Genomic DNA, 17,203 nt, shown 5'->3' on the forward strand with positions numbered 1-17,203 from the left:
TCCCCGAGTGGGGAGGGGCATGGGGTGAGGCCGTGGAAGGTGCTTCATGTGCCTCACGTGCCTCCAGGCCTGCTGGAGACCTCCTGCTACCCGCTTCACTGGTGAGTCCCAGGCAACCTCAGCTGTACTGGAGACGATACCACTGACCTTGCAGGGCCACTGCAAGGACTCAGGGTGAGAACGTGGAGGACAGCACCCAGCAGGTGCCCGCCTCAGCCCGCGTACGGAGCCAGAACCTCCCCACTGCCTGGACTCCAAAGTCCCATCAGGGCCAGCTCCAGGGAGATGCCCCTGGAGCTGGGCCTAGTAGGACAGGGAGGATCTGAAGAGGTGGCAGGAGGAGAACCACCCAAGCAGAAGGGCCGGGCAGGACAGACGAGTCAAAGGTACTTGAACTGGTTGGCTTCCGAGATGTTCATCGCCCATTTGCACATCTGCAGGCTCCTCCACCGGTCGAAGAGCTCCGACTGCTTCACCCTTGGGGAGTGGAGAACAGAGAGTCTGTGAAAGGGCCGAGCTGGACAAAGTGCCGTCATTCCCAACCATGCTCCCTCACATGCCAAGTCCTGGGCTGGTTTTTTATATTAACGGTATATTCTTATTTTGGGTGTTCCCGATGCTCTGGCACCTGGGGCCTTGCTAATTCCTAGAGAGCGCAAACAACGCTCCTGCAAGAGCAGGTTTCACATGCACACCAGCCCACCCAGAGCCAATACCCTCACCCACTTCCTTTATCAACTGAGCCACCAGCCCCTGCCCTGATCGCCCCAGGGCCAGCTATCAGACCACTGGGGGCAGCCCCTGCGCTGCGGAGCCCACCGGAATTACTCAGGCTAGCCAACCTGAAACTGCCTGCCCCACTTTGCCCAGCCCTCCCCATGAAAATCACCACAAAGGCTCTCGCCCGGCTTATCCCCTCCCCCTCTCTGCCTCCTACCAACCCCGATGTCTCCGGATGTCTCCGCGTGTGGCCCTGCAGAGCGAGCTGTTCCTCCTGCTTCCAGGGATCTATAAGAGCTTCTTCCTTCATGACAGTATCTTGCCTTATCTGATCACCTTACCTGGGTACATTTTAAAACACTTTTCCTCACATGCCCACTCCAAGGACCTACCAGTTGTCCCAGGAAAATCTGTCTATAAAGGGGGTGAGACCACTTCCCTAAGGGGATGTCTGTATATTACCCACACTGGGCTCAGCACACAGTAGGGCTCAGGACAAGGGCATTCCTTTTCTTTCTCCTTTCCAAGGGCAGATCACAATTTCCAGATGACAGAAGGAAATGATAAGAAGCCTGAGATGTGCTCCTTTTGTCTGAATAACCATCTGTAAGGCTTCACACCAGTTGGTTTTTAAACATCTCAGCTGGAAAGGGAATGTCTAAATCACGTGGGAGTCTCCCTTTGACTGAACCCAGCGAAAAGGGCTAGACCATGGGGCCCTTTTCCCATTGAGCATTGCATCAGACTGGAGTTCCTCAGAAACACTGGTAAACTCTGGACAAATCTTAAGTTCGTTAAAGGAGAGCCACGACCTCTCTCCTGTCCACTCACAATCCCCATCCCAGGATGAGGCAGCTGGCCAAGGTCACCTAGCTGTGGACCAGTTCAGAAGCTGGCTGGTCTCTGGTGCAGTACAGAAGCAGCTCTTTAAAGGTCATTCTGTTTTGGTCATGAATGTGGAAGTAACCAGCCCCCAGGAGCCAAGTGTTATCAAAAGCTACCATGGTTCTTACTCTGAGGTCCACTGAAGGGCTCGAGGGACCCCATGAGACCTCTGAATCACAGGCAAAACCCCACATCTATCCACTCATGTGCTCATCGTGGGGAGAATCTGAAGTTTTCATCAGCTTCCCAAAGGGGTCTATGATTCCAAAAAAAAAAGGGCAAATACTCATTTAACCATAACATACCAAACAGGTTCATTCTACAGAGCTGTGTCCCTTTGTGTAATTGGAGGGGGAAATAGTTGTTCCCAGACAAAGCAAGCCTCACCTCCCGAGGGAATATACGACTGGCATGATTGCAGGAAAAGTCACACAGGATAGTGACTAAGTACACATACTTGGGAAGCAGAGGGGGACTTGGGCCTCAGACCCAGTTCAGATATCTCCTAACTATGGGACCTGCATGGCAGCTTCAAAGAGCTGGAAGGACCCCCTCCTCTCATCCTGACTCTTCATTCTGGCTTTCTCAAACCTCCCACAGCAGCTTTCATCTGTCAAGCTCATGTGACATCAGGAGAGGTGTCATTATACAGGGGCGCCCTGGCTCAATCACTGCTTCCTTCCCCTTCTTCCTGCAACCTACAGGTCCCTAGAGCAGCCCCCTACACTGCTAATGCCTCACAGCCAACACCACACTGCAGGTCGGGGTACCAAGTTCAACTGTTGGCAGTATCTGAGTCCTACTCTCTGTGCTCCCAATGTCCTTGTCATCACAGGGTTGGAGCCTGAACACACAGCCTTGAATCCTGGCTCCATCCCCCACTAGCAACATGACCTCAGGTAAGTCATTTAATCCCTTTGAGACTCGGCTGCTTTATCTGTTAAATGGATATAATAACCTCTGCCCTGCTGATCTCAAAGGTCGTCAGAAAGATCAAATGAGATGATATATGTAAAAATACTTTATAAATTGCTTTACAAATGCACAGATCATCGTCACTTTAAAGATGAAGTGTTGATCCCAGGATATCACTAACATTCCAGAAGACGAATTAGAAAGGTATAAACCTACCCGATGAATAGAATGCTGGGAATGGGGGACTTTCAGTGCAAGAGAGATTTCAACGAGTATGTGCAAGGAGACGGGATGACGTAAGGAGTGATGACAGCCTCGAGACAGAGCGGGTCCACATGGAAAATTTTCAAGGAGGGTGGAAAGGGAGGAAGGGACATGGTGTTAAAAGGAGGACCACTTGCTAGTTCATATCCAGAACCAGCAGACCCACCCCCACGGCAGCCAAATATTTAATGTCCAGCAGAGGTCGGGAAGAGGGATTGAATTGGACTATCAGTTCCCGCCTAAAAAAAAAAAAAAAAAATGTCATTCCCAGTGAAAAGATCCGGCCATTCTAGCAGCAAAAGGGACAGCAGCATATTGCACAACTACCTACCCCCAGAGAAAGCCTGCTCTCAGACTGAGTTTCTCTCAGTTTTGTATTGTTTAAATTTAAATATAAATAGATAACTAAGGATCATCTGGTCAGCCTGAAGGAAACAGACCAAGGGAAACCATCAGATAAAATGACCACAGAGAATTTAGCCCATGAAATCCAAAATACTAATTCAAAAAGACATATGCTCATCGTAGCATTATTTATAATAGCCAAGATATGGAAGTAACCTAAGTGTCTATTAATAAACAAATGGATATAAAAAAGAATAAAATCTTATCTTTCGTGACAACATGAATGGACCTAGAGGGTATTTATGCTAAGTGAAATAAGGCAGATAGAGAAAGACAAATATCATCCGATTTCACTTATGTGGAATCTAAAAATCGAAATAATCAAATAAACAAAATAGAAACAAACTCATAGATACAGAGAACAAATCAGTGGTTGCCAGATGGGAGGAGGGTTAGGGGATGAGTGAAAAAGATAAAAGGGATTAAGAAGTACAAATTGCCAGTTAATTAAATAGTCACAGGAAGGTAAAGTACAGCACAGTGAATATAATCGATAGCATTATAATAACTATGTAAGGTGTCAGACGGGTGCTAGACTTAGCGGGGCGATCACTGAGTGATATATCTAAATGTCTAATTGCTATATGGTACACCTAAAACTAATATTGTATGCCAACTGAATTGAAAAATAAATTTAGAAAAAGAAAATATTTGATTTTTTGGTATGGTATGATTATGGGTTTTATTTTTGTTTTTGCTTTCATTATTTATCCTAGACTACTTTTTGTCATAAATTTCTCCAAAATATAAGCCTGTATATCTAATTAAACTATTTCATACTGATCACTCTATGTGCCTACACACAGAATAAATAAATAAATTTAAAATACTGGTTTTAAAAAATGACCAAAGAGAAGACTACTTGAGGAAAAAAATAGAACTTAAAAATATTCTACTTAATGTCCCCAGAGAAATTCAAGAAGTTGTGACATCCTTAAAATAATAACAGACTGCTCTGAGAACAAAGAAAGAGCTGTGGAGAAAAAAGTGCATTAGAGGAGATAGAACATAAAGTCAAGGAATTTTCTCAGAAAGTAGAAGCAAACAGCAAGAAAATTGCAAAAGATGAGATTAAAATACATGAGTGCTAGAGGAGCTATCCATAAAATCCAATATATAGCTCAGAGGTAACAGAAAAGGAAGCAGAGAAAAATCGAGAGGAGGAAAGATGTTTAAGAGAAAGTTCAAGGGTTTAGACTGAACCCAGATGAAGACGTCCCAATGGATGTGCATCCTGAGGCACAAAACTGGGACATTTCAGAACTGTCATGATCTGAAAAGACTCAAGGAAGAAGACAGGTGACCTCCAAAGGAACAACCAGTGTCATGCCCATATGGCCTTGGACACTAGAAGGTGAAGAAGAAGGTCTTCAGCATTCAAGGGGAAAGGACTTGTGCTTAGCATACTGACACCACCAAACCAACAATCAAGTACAAGGGAAGAATTAAAGTCACTTAGACACAAAACGACTCAAAACTTTACCTCCTAACGATCATTTTTAGGGAGAAGGAAGATGGGCAGAAGCAAAATGAAGGAATAAACCAAGAAAGAAGCAGCTATGGGTTCTAAGCCAAGGTGAACCTGACCTAAAAAGGCAGAGAAGGAAGTTTCAGGAAAATAGCATGTGACCTACAGGAGGGCAGCCTGTCCAGGTGGGAATGAGAGGTGGAAGGGAAACCCTGAGGGAGTGCCTGGTTGATGGAGAGGCAGGAAAAAAAATAAATAGGGCATAATAGAGACAAAGAGTTCAAGGGAGGAAAGATGAGTAGACGCTCCAGAAAAAAAGGAGGGAGGTGGAAATGTATAGAAAGGAGGTGTCTGACCTTCAAATTTTAGAGTCAACCTATAAAGAAAACCTGAAAAAAGGCTTGCTATGGTTACAAATAGGATATACCTGTTACCAGCTTTGGCATTTTATAGATAAATTCATGGATGATTGAAGCCAGAGGCTGGAACTGAAAAGTAGGGGTAATTTTAATAGTCAATATTTGGTAGAATAAGAAATAGGTTACTTAAGCAATATATAAACAGAAGAATTAAAACAGCAATACCTTTCAACCAGGAGGTGGCTGGATGTGGGATAAGGGACCTGAATCCTCACCCAGAGAATCAGGCATCAGTGCACACTGTGCAAATAGGGTAAGTCAGGAAGCCACAAGCACATAATACTTAAGTGTATGGAGGTAATTACCAGAAGAAACCACCAAGAATTGGAAGGAGCAGGACTGGGGGAAAGGGTGTGGGGCTTTTAATCATTATAAGATTCTATATTCTACTTGATTTTTCTAAGCATGTGCTAGAGATGGAGATGATAATGGTCATCTCCTTATCTTTCTTCTTTCTCCCCTTTTCTTCCATGGCCTCCCTTGTTTCCACCCAGGTCTCATCCACTTCCTCTATCCACTCCTTTACTTAACAAATGTGTCCTGAGCCCACGTAGGGTCAGACTCCAGGACTGAGAGATGCCTGGGTATGACGGGCCCGCCCTGGACAGCCCTGCCTGGCTCTGGCCCCCAGCCTCCTTCCCGTCTCAGCCCCAGGCTCAGTGAGGTTTCCCCACACCCAGAAAGATGTAGAAGGGGCAGCAGGAGAGGCCAGCAGGGTGAGGTAAGACCGTCTGGGTACAGCAAGCAGCTGGTTTAAAAATAAAGAGGCTCTAGAATGACTAACTTGAAACATAAGTACTTTTTACAAGTATTAGTGACAATGTGTTTTCATAACAAATCATCATAGAGCAATTTCTCATGCATCTGACATTGTCAGGGAACAAAGCCTTGTCCATGTGGCAATTTTCCAGCTGACTGACTTTTGCCATTGATTTGAGCAACTTTGGATCAGACTCGTTCCCAGATGAATCGCACACATCCCTGTCTCCTCAGACAGAATGCCGGCTGACACTTGTGTGCCTGAAGGGCCTTGGAATGCATCCCTCCAGCCCCCTCTGCTCATAGCTGGGAATTTAACCTTTCCCCAATGCCTCAGTGTCTCCACCACGAGTGCTGCTCATAGCTCTGGGCTGGAGCACAGTGAAGCGCCCGCAAGTGCCCAGGTGGCGTCAGAACCACTCAGATCACAGGCCGCCTCTGGGCTCTCTGCTTCTAGCTCTGAAGGGCGCACTGACCCTCAGCTTGGGAACTCAGAAAAGGAGGAACTGGGCTCGCTGAGGCCCAACGTCCCATTAAACTCACACAAGCTTGATGCCCCTTAACCAGCCTTCTCCTCTCCTCCCGTATCTACCACCAGTGCACAGACACCCAGGGCCTGGGGACCACAGAGAGGGCAACTGTCATGAAAGAGACAGGGGGGTGCAAGGCCCAGAGGGCACCAGCTATGATGGCTGCTCAGTTCAGGAGACCAGAGCAAGTGTCCCAAGGGCAGAGTTGAGAACTAGAGCCAAACAAACAGAGAACCAAATGCCACCAACATGAGTCCATGACAAGGGAAAAAGGGTGGGCACAAATCATGGGGAAATATGAGGTTCCCCATCACACCCCACGACGTTTGTGATTTAGGCTTGAAACCAAGGGCCCAGGTCATTTTTAATTTGGTCTCTAAATGGACAACGTGATAGGAACTATTATGAGCTACATTATGACTCCCCCCAAATTCCTATGTTGAACCCCTAACCCCCAATATCTCAGGATATGACTGTATTTGGAGATACAGTCTTTAAAGAGGTAGTTAAGTTAAAACAATATCACTAGGGTGTCACTAATTAGGGGAGCACTGATCCACCGTGACTGAGGTCCAGGCAGCCATCTTTGCCACTAAATCCCAGCTCCTCAGTGAAATGTAACAAACACCAATCACATCGTAGCCCCACCACCGCCTGCTCAAAACCCTTCCCATGGGCTCCTAGATTAAGATGAACTCTAAATCCGGGTCTGCAATGCAAGGCCCCATGAAGCGAGACCCCTGTCTGCCCCTTTAGCAGCATGGCTTCCGAGTCCCTTCTCACACTGGCATTAAGCTGCCCTGACCCTTCAGAGCCTGCCACACAGTAGGTTCCTTCCTGCCACAGGACCTTTGCACAAACTGTTCCCTTGTCTGGAATCCTCCTGGCCAAGTTAACTCCTATTGCTCTGCAGATCATAGCGCCAGCGACGCTTCCTCAGTGAAGACTTGCCTGATGACCCTTCCTTGCCCCAGCCTAGGTCTTGTCATTCCCTTGTCTCCTAGGGTAACTAGTTTTTAATGTCCACTTCCCCCTCCCTGAGGCTGTGAGCTCCACGAGGGTAGGGCTCCTCGGCCTGGGGCTGGGTGAGAGACTGCGAGCTGTGTTTATCTCTAGAGAGAATATCAGGCCCCTTGGTTAGTACAAGGAACGATGGCTCCCGCCACAGCCAGTGGCCCTGGGGATCGAGCTAGGGTGCAGTCCTCATGAGCACCCAACACTGCCTGCCTAAATGAACTGCATTTCTTCCGCATCCAGATATGACGGTTTTCAAGCAAACACACGACCGGCAATGATTAACACAACACAAATCCCTCTGACTGGGCTTACTGAATTTCGCGGCCGTCCTGGGAGAGAAGGCAAGTCGGGGCAGGCACGCACATGCACTGAAGTGTTTTGCCTCCCATGGGTGCCAAAAGGGCCATAGGTGACAAAGTGTGGAGGGGTAAGAGAGAGCACAGTTCTTTTGTCATATATATATGTACACACATAAAGAAAACAAAAGAAAAAGTTTAGAAAATCCAGACGTAGGTGCTGGGTTTTGCATTGGCTTTCTGGAAGGATGTCTAAGGATACGTGGGCTGCCTCTGAGGAGGAGAACCGGCGGACTGTGTGCAGGGGACTTACCACTGTATACTTCTTGAACATTGTATCATTTAAATAATAAAAAAAAATTAAAAAGTTAATGAATGTAAAATTTTTAAAAGGCAATAATAGCAAGAGGGTGATGCTTAACTCTGGGCACAAAGGACTGAATTTCAGGTAAGATGCTCCTGTGCCCTCTTCAATTTCTATTCGTGAGGAGCCCAGTGATGATCATCTCGGAGGCTCGTAATTGAGCTGGAGACTGAAATGCCTGAATCACCAGAGGTGACCTTGCAAATTTGGATTCTTTTTCATAAAACACGCACGATCGTCCTTGTGTACAGCTGTGCAGGGCTCTCCAAATCCCAGGGCCCTGGGAAGTAGACTTAATTCTTGCTCTGTTGGGATCCGCCATGGTTCTGGGTTCCTTCTGCCCAAATCCCCCCCGCCCCCAGCCCTGTCCCCACGTGCACCATTGCACCCACCACCCACCCGGCCACACTCACATGGACAGGACCTTCACTTCCAAGATTTCGTGTCTCAGCTCCAGGCATCTTGTGGAGTTGTATTCTAAAGGGCCCTCGTAAAATTCAAAATACCTGGGAACCAACAGGGACAGAGGTTACTATGCAGAGAAGCCAGCCTGCCTTTCAGGGTTCTGCCAGGGCTCTTCTGTGGGGGGTTGGGGAACTGCCCTAATCAAATAAACAGAGCAAACCAGCTCCACCCAGCAGATATGTGGTGGGGGCTCCAGGACCACTGGGACCTCCAGTCTGCTCATTGGGTGGGTGACTACTCACAGCACCCCCAATACCCTTGGGAGTATAAGTATTTATGGGAACATGACCCCATTTCAGCAAATCATGACATTCAGAAGCAGATTTGGTTTCAAGTTGACGCAAAGCAGAGGAAAAGGATAATCTGTGCGTGTTTTTGCTCTGGCTCTTCTTGTGACCAGTCACTGAAGGTGGCAGCACTGAGGGTCAGGCGGTGAGCCTGCTGCTTCCGCTGGTCCGGCCCTTTCCTGCCCCTTTATCTCCCTCTGGGAGAGTGTCACCCAATGCCAGCCACGGTGTAGCTGGGATCTACTGCTTTTCTCACTGTACAAGCATTTCCATTTCCGTTAGCTCACCTGATCCTCATGTTCACACTGTGACTAGGTGAGACCGACATTTCTTTCTCCCCATATGGCACCTGGGAAAATTAAGGCTCAACAGATGGAGCAGCTCCAGGCCCCATTGTCACTGGAGGGCCTGGCCGAGCTTGGTCTAGGCCTCACTGCTGAGAGTGCTCAAACTTCAGCTGGCTCCGGGTATGTCAGAGCCACCTCAGGGTTCCTTCTGTACCTTCAGGCAGAGTGACAACGCCAATTTCAGCCAATGCTCGCCAAGCCCTTGCCATGGGCCCAGTGCAGGGCCCAGCACTCCGCATGGAGGCATTCACTTTTAAGCTTTGTAACTAGCCTGTGAGGAAAGGGATCATCATCACTATGCACCAGAACAAGCTCTTGGGAGTTAAGTTACTTGCCCAGAGTCATGCCAACGGCAGGCGGCAGAGCTGGAACGTGAACCTGCACACTGACTCAGGGCTGCTCTTGTCCGCTCACCTCCAAGGACAGCTGGTGTCCCCTGAAAAGGGCCTTCTAGCCTCCCACTGCCACTGGGCAAGGAGACCTTTAAGATGTCCTCTCCTTGCACCAGACAGTTTGTACCGGCCCAGGGAAGAAAGAGCAACCGCTTAACTGTGGGCTGGGGGAGGGTCCCTCAGAGGTAAGACACAGTAGCTCACTGCCGGGCTCGGCCACCGAGGCCAGTGGGGCCTCTCTCACGGCAGAGGCCAGGTACGTCCTCTCCTCACGGCCTCTGCTTGGAGGTTGTGCAGAAGAGACCGGGACAAGGTAAGCTGGGAGAGCTGGACTCCATCCAACAGCATCAAGAAGCCTACAGGGTCAAGCCATAATAGACGTGGGGGGACAGTGGCCTCGCAATAGGCGGCCATGGAGAATCAGAAGTGGGATGGCGCCCCAGGGCTCCTCCTGGGCCCCGGGAGCCATGAGCAGGAATTTAAAATAAAGTCCTTCCTGGATCATTTCCCAGACACCTTCCCCGTGTGTGGCCGTATCATTTCACACATGTTCTCACGCGTCTAGCTTACAAGTACAAACTTAGGGATGTGCTGTTTTAGACATGCTAAATCGATTTTGCCCAGGGAATTGGCTTCCTTTAAAAATATTCGTATTTTAAATAACTTTTAAATATAATTTTATATTTAATACTTTAACAAATATTTTATTTATGAATACCTGTTCTTAATAATTCTAATATAATTTAATAATTTTTAAGCATTATAATTATATATTTAGAAATTTAAAATAATATTTTAAAATATCAAAACATTTTATACACCAAATTGGCTCCTATTTACAAAATAATTTGGTTCCTTGTTCTTGTGTCATAAAAGAATTGAAACCGAGTTAATAAGAACAAGGCACTGGGGAATCCCCAAAATATCACACTCGCCTTTTCCTGTTTCCCTTGTGTTTCAAAACTCTTTTCTCTGTCATTCTCCCCTGGCAGACTCATACTGACCCTGCAGTATCCCGGTTCAAATGCCCCCACTTCTGGAAAGCCTTCTCTGACCCCCACCTCCGGGGCCTCTCCGTATACTATCTCTTAATTGGAGCAAATAACATCATATTACAATGGTCTGCTTATGCATCCATGTCCCCTTCCAAACTGTGAGAATCTCAAACATGGAGACTCTGCCTTTGCTAGGATATTTCCCAGACGCCCTTGCAGTTAGGATTCTGGATGCAGTTTAGATTCAACCAATCAAGGAGCACCTGCATGAGGCTGATTCAGAACTGTTACAGGAGAAGAGCAACGAGGCTCAAAGCATTGTTTTACTGGCACGGAACGCGGCAGGGGTGGCACGGCTCTTGGAAACCACAGTGATGGCAGCACCGTCATGATTATATCGGAGGCAGGAGCTTTCATGGTTGCCTCGTTTCGAATGCAGTTTAGAGAGGCATTTCTGGAAGCTCTGCCTGGTCTCTTTCTTCAGCCAACCTGTACCCTTAATAAAACCCCTTTCTGCTTGAACTAGTTAAAACAGATTCTTCTATCTGCAGCTAAGAACCAGGGGTCAGCTTTGGGCCACACACACACACAAAAGTCCATGACCTTGGCTCTAATCCATGGTGTTTTCCAGTCACACCACAGTAAGTGAGGTCTGGTGTCTGAGTACAAAGATCATCCATCATTTGCAACCAGAGCCAGTGGCACTAAGCCCTTTGGAATCCCCTGAGCCATCTGAAGCCATGATCTCAGGCTGCTACCAGAAAAGCTCTAGATTCAAGTGATGCAAGAGATACTTATGAGGAGACTCATCCTAAAATGCTCAAGGAATGGGGAGGCATGTGGACATATCTTGGATATGTCTCTAGACCAGCTGTGTGACTTTGGCTAAATCATCGCTTCCTCTCTCTGGGCCTCTGCTTTCTTCCTCCCTAAAATAACCTGTTTGAAGCAGGTGATAAAGCCCACCCAGCACTAAAACGCGGTACCAAGGTTCCCTCAGTGTTTGCCACTCACTAACCAAGCCAGAATAATAGTATGAACTAAAGATCCACAAACAGGAGGAAATTAAAACCTAACGGCACCTTCCTTCAATCAGCTAGGCCCTCCAGGGCCTCCACAAGGCCACCCCTGCCTCCTCCAGCCTCCACCCAGTTTCCCTTTCTCCTGAATCCCAACGTCACTCATACACGGAACCAGGCAGGACGATGATCCCAAACGGTCTTGTGCCATGTGCTTAGCAGCTGTCAGGTGGAGAGGCTTTCAGAACAGGGTTCACCTCCCGTCTCTACCCCTCACTGGCCACCCCAGGCCCGTCACTTTTCTGAGCCTTACTTTCCTCATCTGTGAAATCAATATTAAAAGTGCGACAGATGTAAGGACTAGCACAGTGCCTGACACACAGGAACGCCTAAGAAATAATCATTCCCTTTCTTGCCCTTTCTCTTGCCATTAAAGGGCAAGAGCTGATAGTAGGTGCCCAGGGAGTCAGAGGCTTGCTTATAGCCCCTCAGCTGCTTGATGATGGAGCTGAGTCAGGGATGAATAACTCAGGAAGTTCCTCCACTGTCTGGATCCTCCTTCTGCTGCTCTTAGTAAACGTCTCCCCTGCCATTGCCCGGACGAAGCTCATGCTGAGTTCTGTGTCGATGTGGGAATGTCCCAGATCATGCATCTCTGTTGCAGACTCCATGGATTAACTACGTGTTTCTGATGCTTTGACATCTGAGGCCTTTCTGACCCCAGAGAGTCTGCCCCTCCCAGGCTAGCCTAGAGGTTACCTAGAGATACTAAGGACTCACTTACTTGTAGGCCTGTGAGTACACCTTTCATACGCAAACCTATCAATACGGAGCTCATACCCCAGCCCTATCAACTCCTCTCACACTCAGGGCTACCATCCCAGGTGCCCTGAAAACACTCTAGTTGGTACCCAAGTAAAAGTCATCAAAACTGCTCCATGCCTGGAGCATGGAGCTAGTAGCCCTTGAGTCCTTCTCCATCGTACCTGGGCTTTACTTTTGGAGGGCTGTACTGCTCCATCACAATCCCTAAAGATGATTGACTTGAGGAAATAAAATTGTGAGAAGCACTGTCACACTAGGTCACCCCCAGATTCTGCTTCTGACAGGATGTCCAAGAACATGGACCATTATGCGAACATCAAAAATGATGCTTACATTTTTTTGTATGATGACATAGGAAGAGGCTCACATGATGATATTGAGTGGAAAATGCAATTTACAAAGCCGTGATCCCAAAAAGAATTATCTATACACCTGTGAATGCACAGGAAAAGAGAGGGAATGCAACAAAATATTAACAGTGGGTTTCTCTGAGTAATGGGATTATGAGTGGTTTTAAAAATACTTTTCTGTATTTTTTACAAGTTTTCTGTAATGGGGTTATGACTCTTTTATTATTGGAGGTCACTAATAAAGGCCCTTTCCTAGATCTCCCTCGAAATAGCTCTAGCTTGCCCGTAGCCTGCTCGAAGGTTGACAGAAGCAGTCTCTCCAACCTTCTTAACTCCATTAGCCTCTCAAGGTAAATTAGTCGCCATCTCTTCTTACAATTCTGGAAAGACGATCTCTACCCAGCTCAAAGGGAAGAGGACTCTGGCATCATATTCGACACCTCACTGGTATAAATAGTCCCAGCTGGTCAGATAGGAGCCCAGCTCATCTCAAATGCCACTTGGCTTCTGACAGCCAAGTCTGATGCTGGTGCCAGGCTGTATCTGTCTTGCCCATGTCTTGGTGCTCTTAGGGACACCGGTGGGCATGGCTGGGAAGCCCTGGCCACCTGATCGTCAGGTGGTGGCCTCCACGAAGGGAAGACAAATGCCAAGGTGACCATTAGTCTCCATCCTCCTGCCCAGACTTGGGCTCCAGCTCTGCAGGCTAAGGAGGCCTCATTTCAGCAGGCCCCGGGTCCAGTGTGCAGAGTCTGGCTTTGTCATTCCTGCCAGCCTTACCCCATAAGCCTGCCCCACAGAGGTCTCCCCTGTTGGTCTGATCCTTCTCCAGAGCTTCTTTGGGACCATGAGGGTCTTCCTTGAGGGCCACAGTACTCTAAGCCCCAGCAGCTACTGGCTGGTACAGGACAAGGCCCATGCATTCAACTTTCTATCTAACACTCCCCTGCCTCCCCAGGTGCTAACAGTGTTCAAGAAAACGGGAGCCCAGAGAGGTCGCTGTATCATGCAAGAGCACACCTCAGGAACAGGGCAGCTTCCCCAGCTCAGCAGTCTGAACCCCTGGGCTCCTGTCCACCCTGGTACAGAGTCTCAGAGAACCACGGAGTTGTTTATTCCATACTGAGTAGGAAACCAGTGTGGGTATGGTACCTCCATACAAATTATGAAAAAGCACCTTTTTCTCCAAATGAATTAAGCCACATGCCAGGCACATGGCTTGTCAAGTGAGAGTGAGCTGGATTTCAGCCACATCTGACCCCTTGGCTGGGTGTCTTTGTGCACTGCCCACCCTGCACGACTGTGTCTGGCAGGCTGATACTAGACTCTTTAACTGTCTCTCATTTAATCTCCCAACAGCCCTGTGAGGCAGGCGTTATTTCCCCATTTTATCCCCGAGACTCAGACTGCAAGAGGTAACTTGGCCACAGTCATTCAGCTAGTGCCTAGTGGTGACAGTGGAAAGGGAACCTCGGACTTCCAAGAGCCCGGAACCCATGTTCTGACCTTGACAAGCCACGGTCAGGGTCAGGTCGTTGGGGTTTTTCTCCGTGAGCAGCCCCTCCCCCTCCCACAGCCGCACAGTGAGCTCAGTGCTATTTCTAGAGCCAGAACAGCTGTTGTCTCGAGACAGCGCACTACCCGCCAGAGCAAACGCACAGAAATCAGAGTCTGCAAATTGCAGCCTGACAACTCGAAGGACTGGAGCGTCTCCCCAAACAGGTAGAGAGGCAAGAAGGGCTTGGCCATTACCCACGGGATGCTGCTGCCAGGAGGAGAGACCTGGCCTGGACCCCTGCCTGGACCATGGCCCTCTCTGGGCCAGGGTTTCCTCGTGTGTCCACAGGAATCCCCCGAGCTGTCCTGAGAGATCAGAACCGAAAGCTAAAGGGCCCAATGTCCTAACTACAGCCCTCGATAGTCTGGTAATTAATCTGCTCCTGGTGTGAGCCTCACTGGAGTGTCCTTCCTGGCGTGGGGCGGAGTTGGGGGGTCAGGGACAAAGCCTAGTGCCACCACTCCTCCTTTCCCCGAACAGCAGTTCTGCAGGGCCCCAGATCACGTGTCTAGCACATTCCCTGGAACAGCACATGAGCGGTGGACTTATTTTCTGGGCCAAACCAGGGAGCCCTGAAAAGCTCCCCTTGTAAAATTCAGCTCAGCAGCCAGAAGCCTCCATGTGTCTAAACTCACCCTTACACGCACAGCGTCCTACTGCTCCTGATCCTCCAAATTCTTCCCAGCTGACTGGAGCCTAAGAGTTCCATCCCTTTATTTATGTATTTATTTTTGTCCTTTTCTGCAGATGTGAAAATTGGCCAGAAAGGCTTATGCTAACCCGGCCTGCACGTACAATGTTCAGACTCACTGCCGTCTGGCCCCCAACAGCTGTCATGGGAAGTTCTTTCCCTTGGAGTAACCTTGCCACCAAGGGCTCCTGCTCGAAATGCAGAATCCCAGGAGAAGGTGGAAAGGAAGAATTTTTCAGGGATAACGGGAAAACAACAAGCACAGGGGCTGGGGAATGGGGTAACATAAGGAAGATAAAAAAACAGGAAAGAGATAGGAGAGAGGAGACAAGAGACCCTACAGGTCATCTTGCCTATAGTGCTAACGGCAATACTCATCATAGGGAGGGAACATGCACATAATTCCTACTCACCAGCATAGCCATTTCATTATGGTCCCACAGCCAGGAGCTGAGGAGACCCAATCTAACCCTGGGTCATCTGTCCGGCATGACCTATCAGTGCTGGAACTCCAGAGTCACACTCCACGGAGTGTGTCCCAGCTCTACCATACACCACCTGGAAATAGTGACTCACTTTTCTCATCTGTAACTGGGGGCAATGACAGTAGCCACTTCAAAGGTTCGAGGGTGAGAATTAAACACGGTAAGATGCCTGGCACACAACCAGATCCCAACGGACCTTTGCCACAGGCATCGCCCTTCAAGGTCCAATCCAAGACTCACCCCTCCACGGAAGCATCTCTGACTTCTACATGGAGCTCTTGCAGCACTCGTCATCTGGACCACACAATTTATTACCTAATTATACAGTCTTGAAACAATTAGGGGACAATTCAATACAGCATAATAAAGTGCTGGATTGAATTCCATCGAGTTCCTTCCAGCTCTGAAATATGACAGTTCCAAACCCCATATTGTGCAGTGCATGCTAGATACACACTCAGATCTCAACCCAGAGAGAAGGGCTCTGGCTCAGACCCTCGGCACTCAGCCTGGGGCTTGACCTTTTCTCCTGTGGCTGGTGCTACCCTTCCACTAGACGCCCCTATACCCCAACCTGAAGCCCAGCTGTACAGGGAGAATGCTGTCCCAGGAACAGGCAGTGGCTTGACCAGCTCTGCTCTAGACCTCAGAGAGAAGTGTCCCTTGAGTTGTCTTTGCATACCTCCTCTTGCCATCCCAGACCGGGAGGGACAAGACCATGCAGAGTCTGGGAAAAGAGGCTGATGAGGCCGGCTTCCTGTGCATTGGAATTTAGAGGGTCCTGAGGGCTCTGCATGCACAGCGGTCCGGCCCACTTCGCCAGGGCACGAGGCTCCTTGGGATTTGGGGAACGCCTGAGAAAACACGGAAGGGTTTACGTGTTCTGGCCAGAGAGTCCTGAGTGTGTGATATGATAGAAATAGCCCTCTGTGCAGACACATCTTATAGAAGGTAGAGTTAAGGGGGCTACCAGGGAAGGCTTCAGGGAGGAGGTGGGACAGGCAGTGGATACTGGCAGGAAGACAGGGACGGGGATGTGGAGCAGGGTGCAGTTGGCAGAAGCTGAGTGAAGCCCTTCGTGCTGTGGCTGAGAGTCACTGCCTGGGACCCTGCCCTCAGCCCCTGTGACTAGGGGTCCTTTCCCTGGGACATTCTGCGGTAGTGGATGCAATACTGCCCACCCCACCCTGTAGGATCAAGAGCACCAAGGTCTCCCCCTGCCCTCTGAGTGGTCACTGGGCAGGCAGGCAGGCAGCTGGCCACACCAGGGGGTCAAAGCACTGAGCTGGCCAGGGAAGATAGCGATCTCCCTCTCCTCCCTCAGCCCCCTCCCCCTTCTTAGAACTGCAGTGCTCCGTGGGGGCGTGTCCCGGAGGGTTTCCGTCACTTAATGCAGAAGTACATAATCCGCCCTCACTGCTTTCTCTCTTCTCCTACAACCCCTCCCCCACCTTCAGCCTCCATTTTCTCGCACTCCCACCCAGAACTCTCAGACCACCCTACTACCAGCTCTTCTCAAGAGAACATTCTCCGATCATTCCGAACTGAGAATAGGTTTGCGATTCCAAGGCTCGTTAATCCCCCTTTCTGGGGATTAAGTTTCAAAGACAGTGCCCAGAGAAGACAAGGTTTAATCCAAAGGAATAAATCCCTAAGGGAGAATTTGGGGACACTTACATCGAAGTTTGCTTTCTTACCAATAGCCTTTACTGTGTCGCTGCTTAATTCCTCTTTTATTCAAGTAACA

The 17,203-nt window shown here is 48.8% G+C and overlaps 1 protein-coding gene across 2 annotated transcripts in view; it reads right to left on the bottom strand.

Annotated features, from left to right (window-relative positions):
- Positions 1–17,203, bottom strand: part of ST8SIA5 (ST8 alpha-N-acetyl-neuraminide alpha-2,8-sialyltransferase 5) — a 48,541-nt gene that overhangs the window by 18,259 nt on the left and 13,079 nt on the right. For both annotated transcript variants that reach the window (XM_016148420.2, XM_016148421.2), the window contains 2 exons: positions 8,456–8,548; positions 391–477 (listed from right to left, as the gene is read on the bottom strand). In XM_016148420.2, the coding sequence (XP_016003906.1) occupies positions 391–477; positions 8,456–8,548 (180 nt within the window). The remainder of the gene's footprint in view (positions 1–390; positions 478–8,455; positions 8,549–17,203) is intronic.

Source organism: Rousettus aegyptiacus, unplaced genomic scaffold, assembly GCF_014176215.1.
Source record: "Rousettus aegyptiacus isolate mRouAeg1 unplaced genomic scaffold, mRouAeg1.p scaffold_m13_p_12, whole genome shotgun sequence".
NCBI classification, from domain to species: domain Eukaryota; kingdom Metazoa; phylum Chordata; class Mammalia; order Chiroptera; family Pteropodidae; genus Rousettus; species Rousettus aegyptiacus.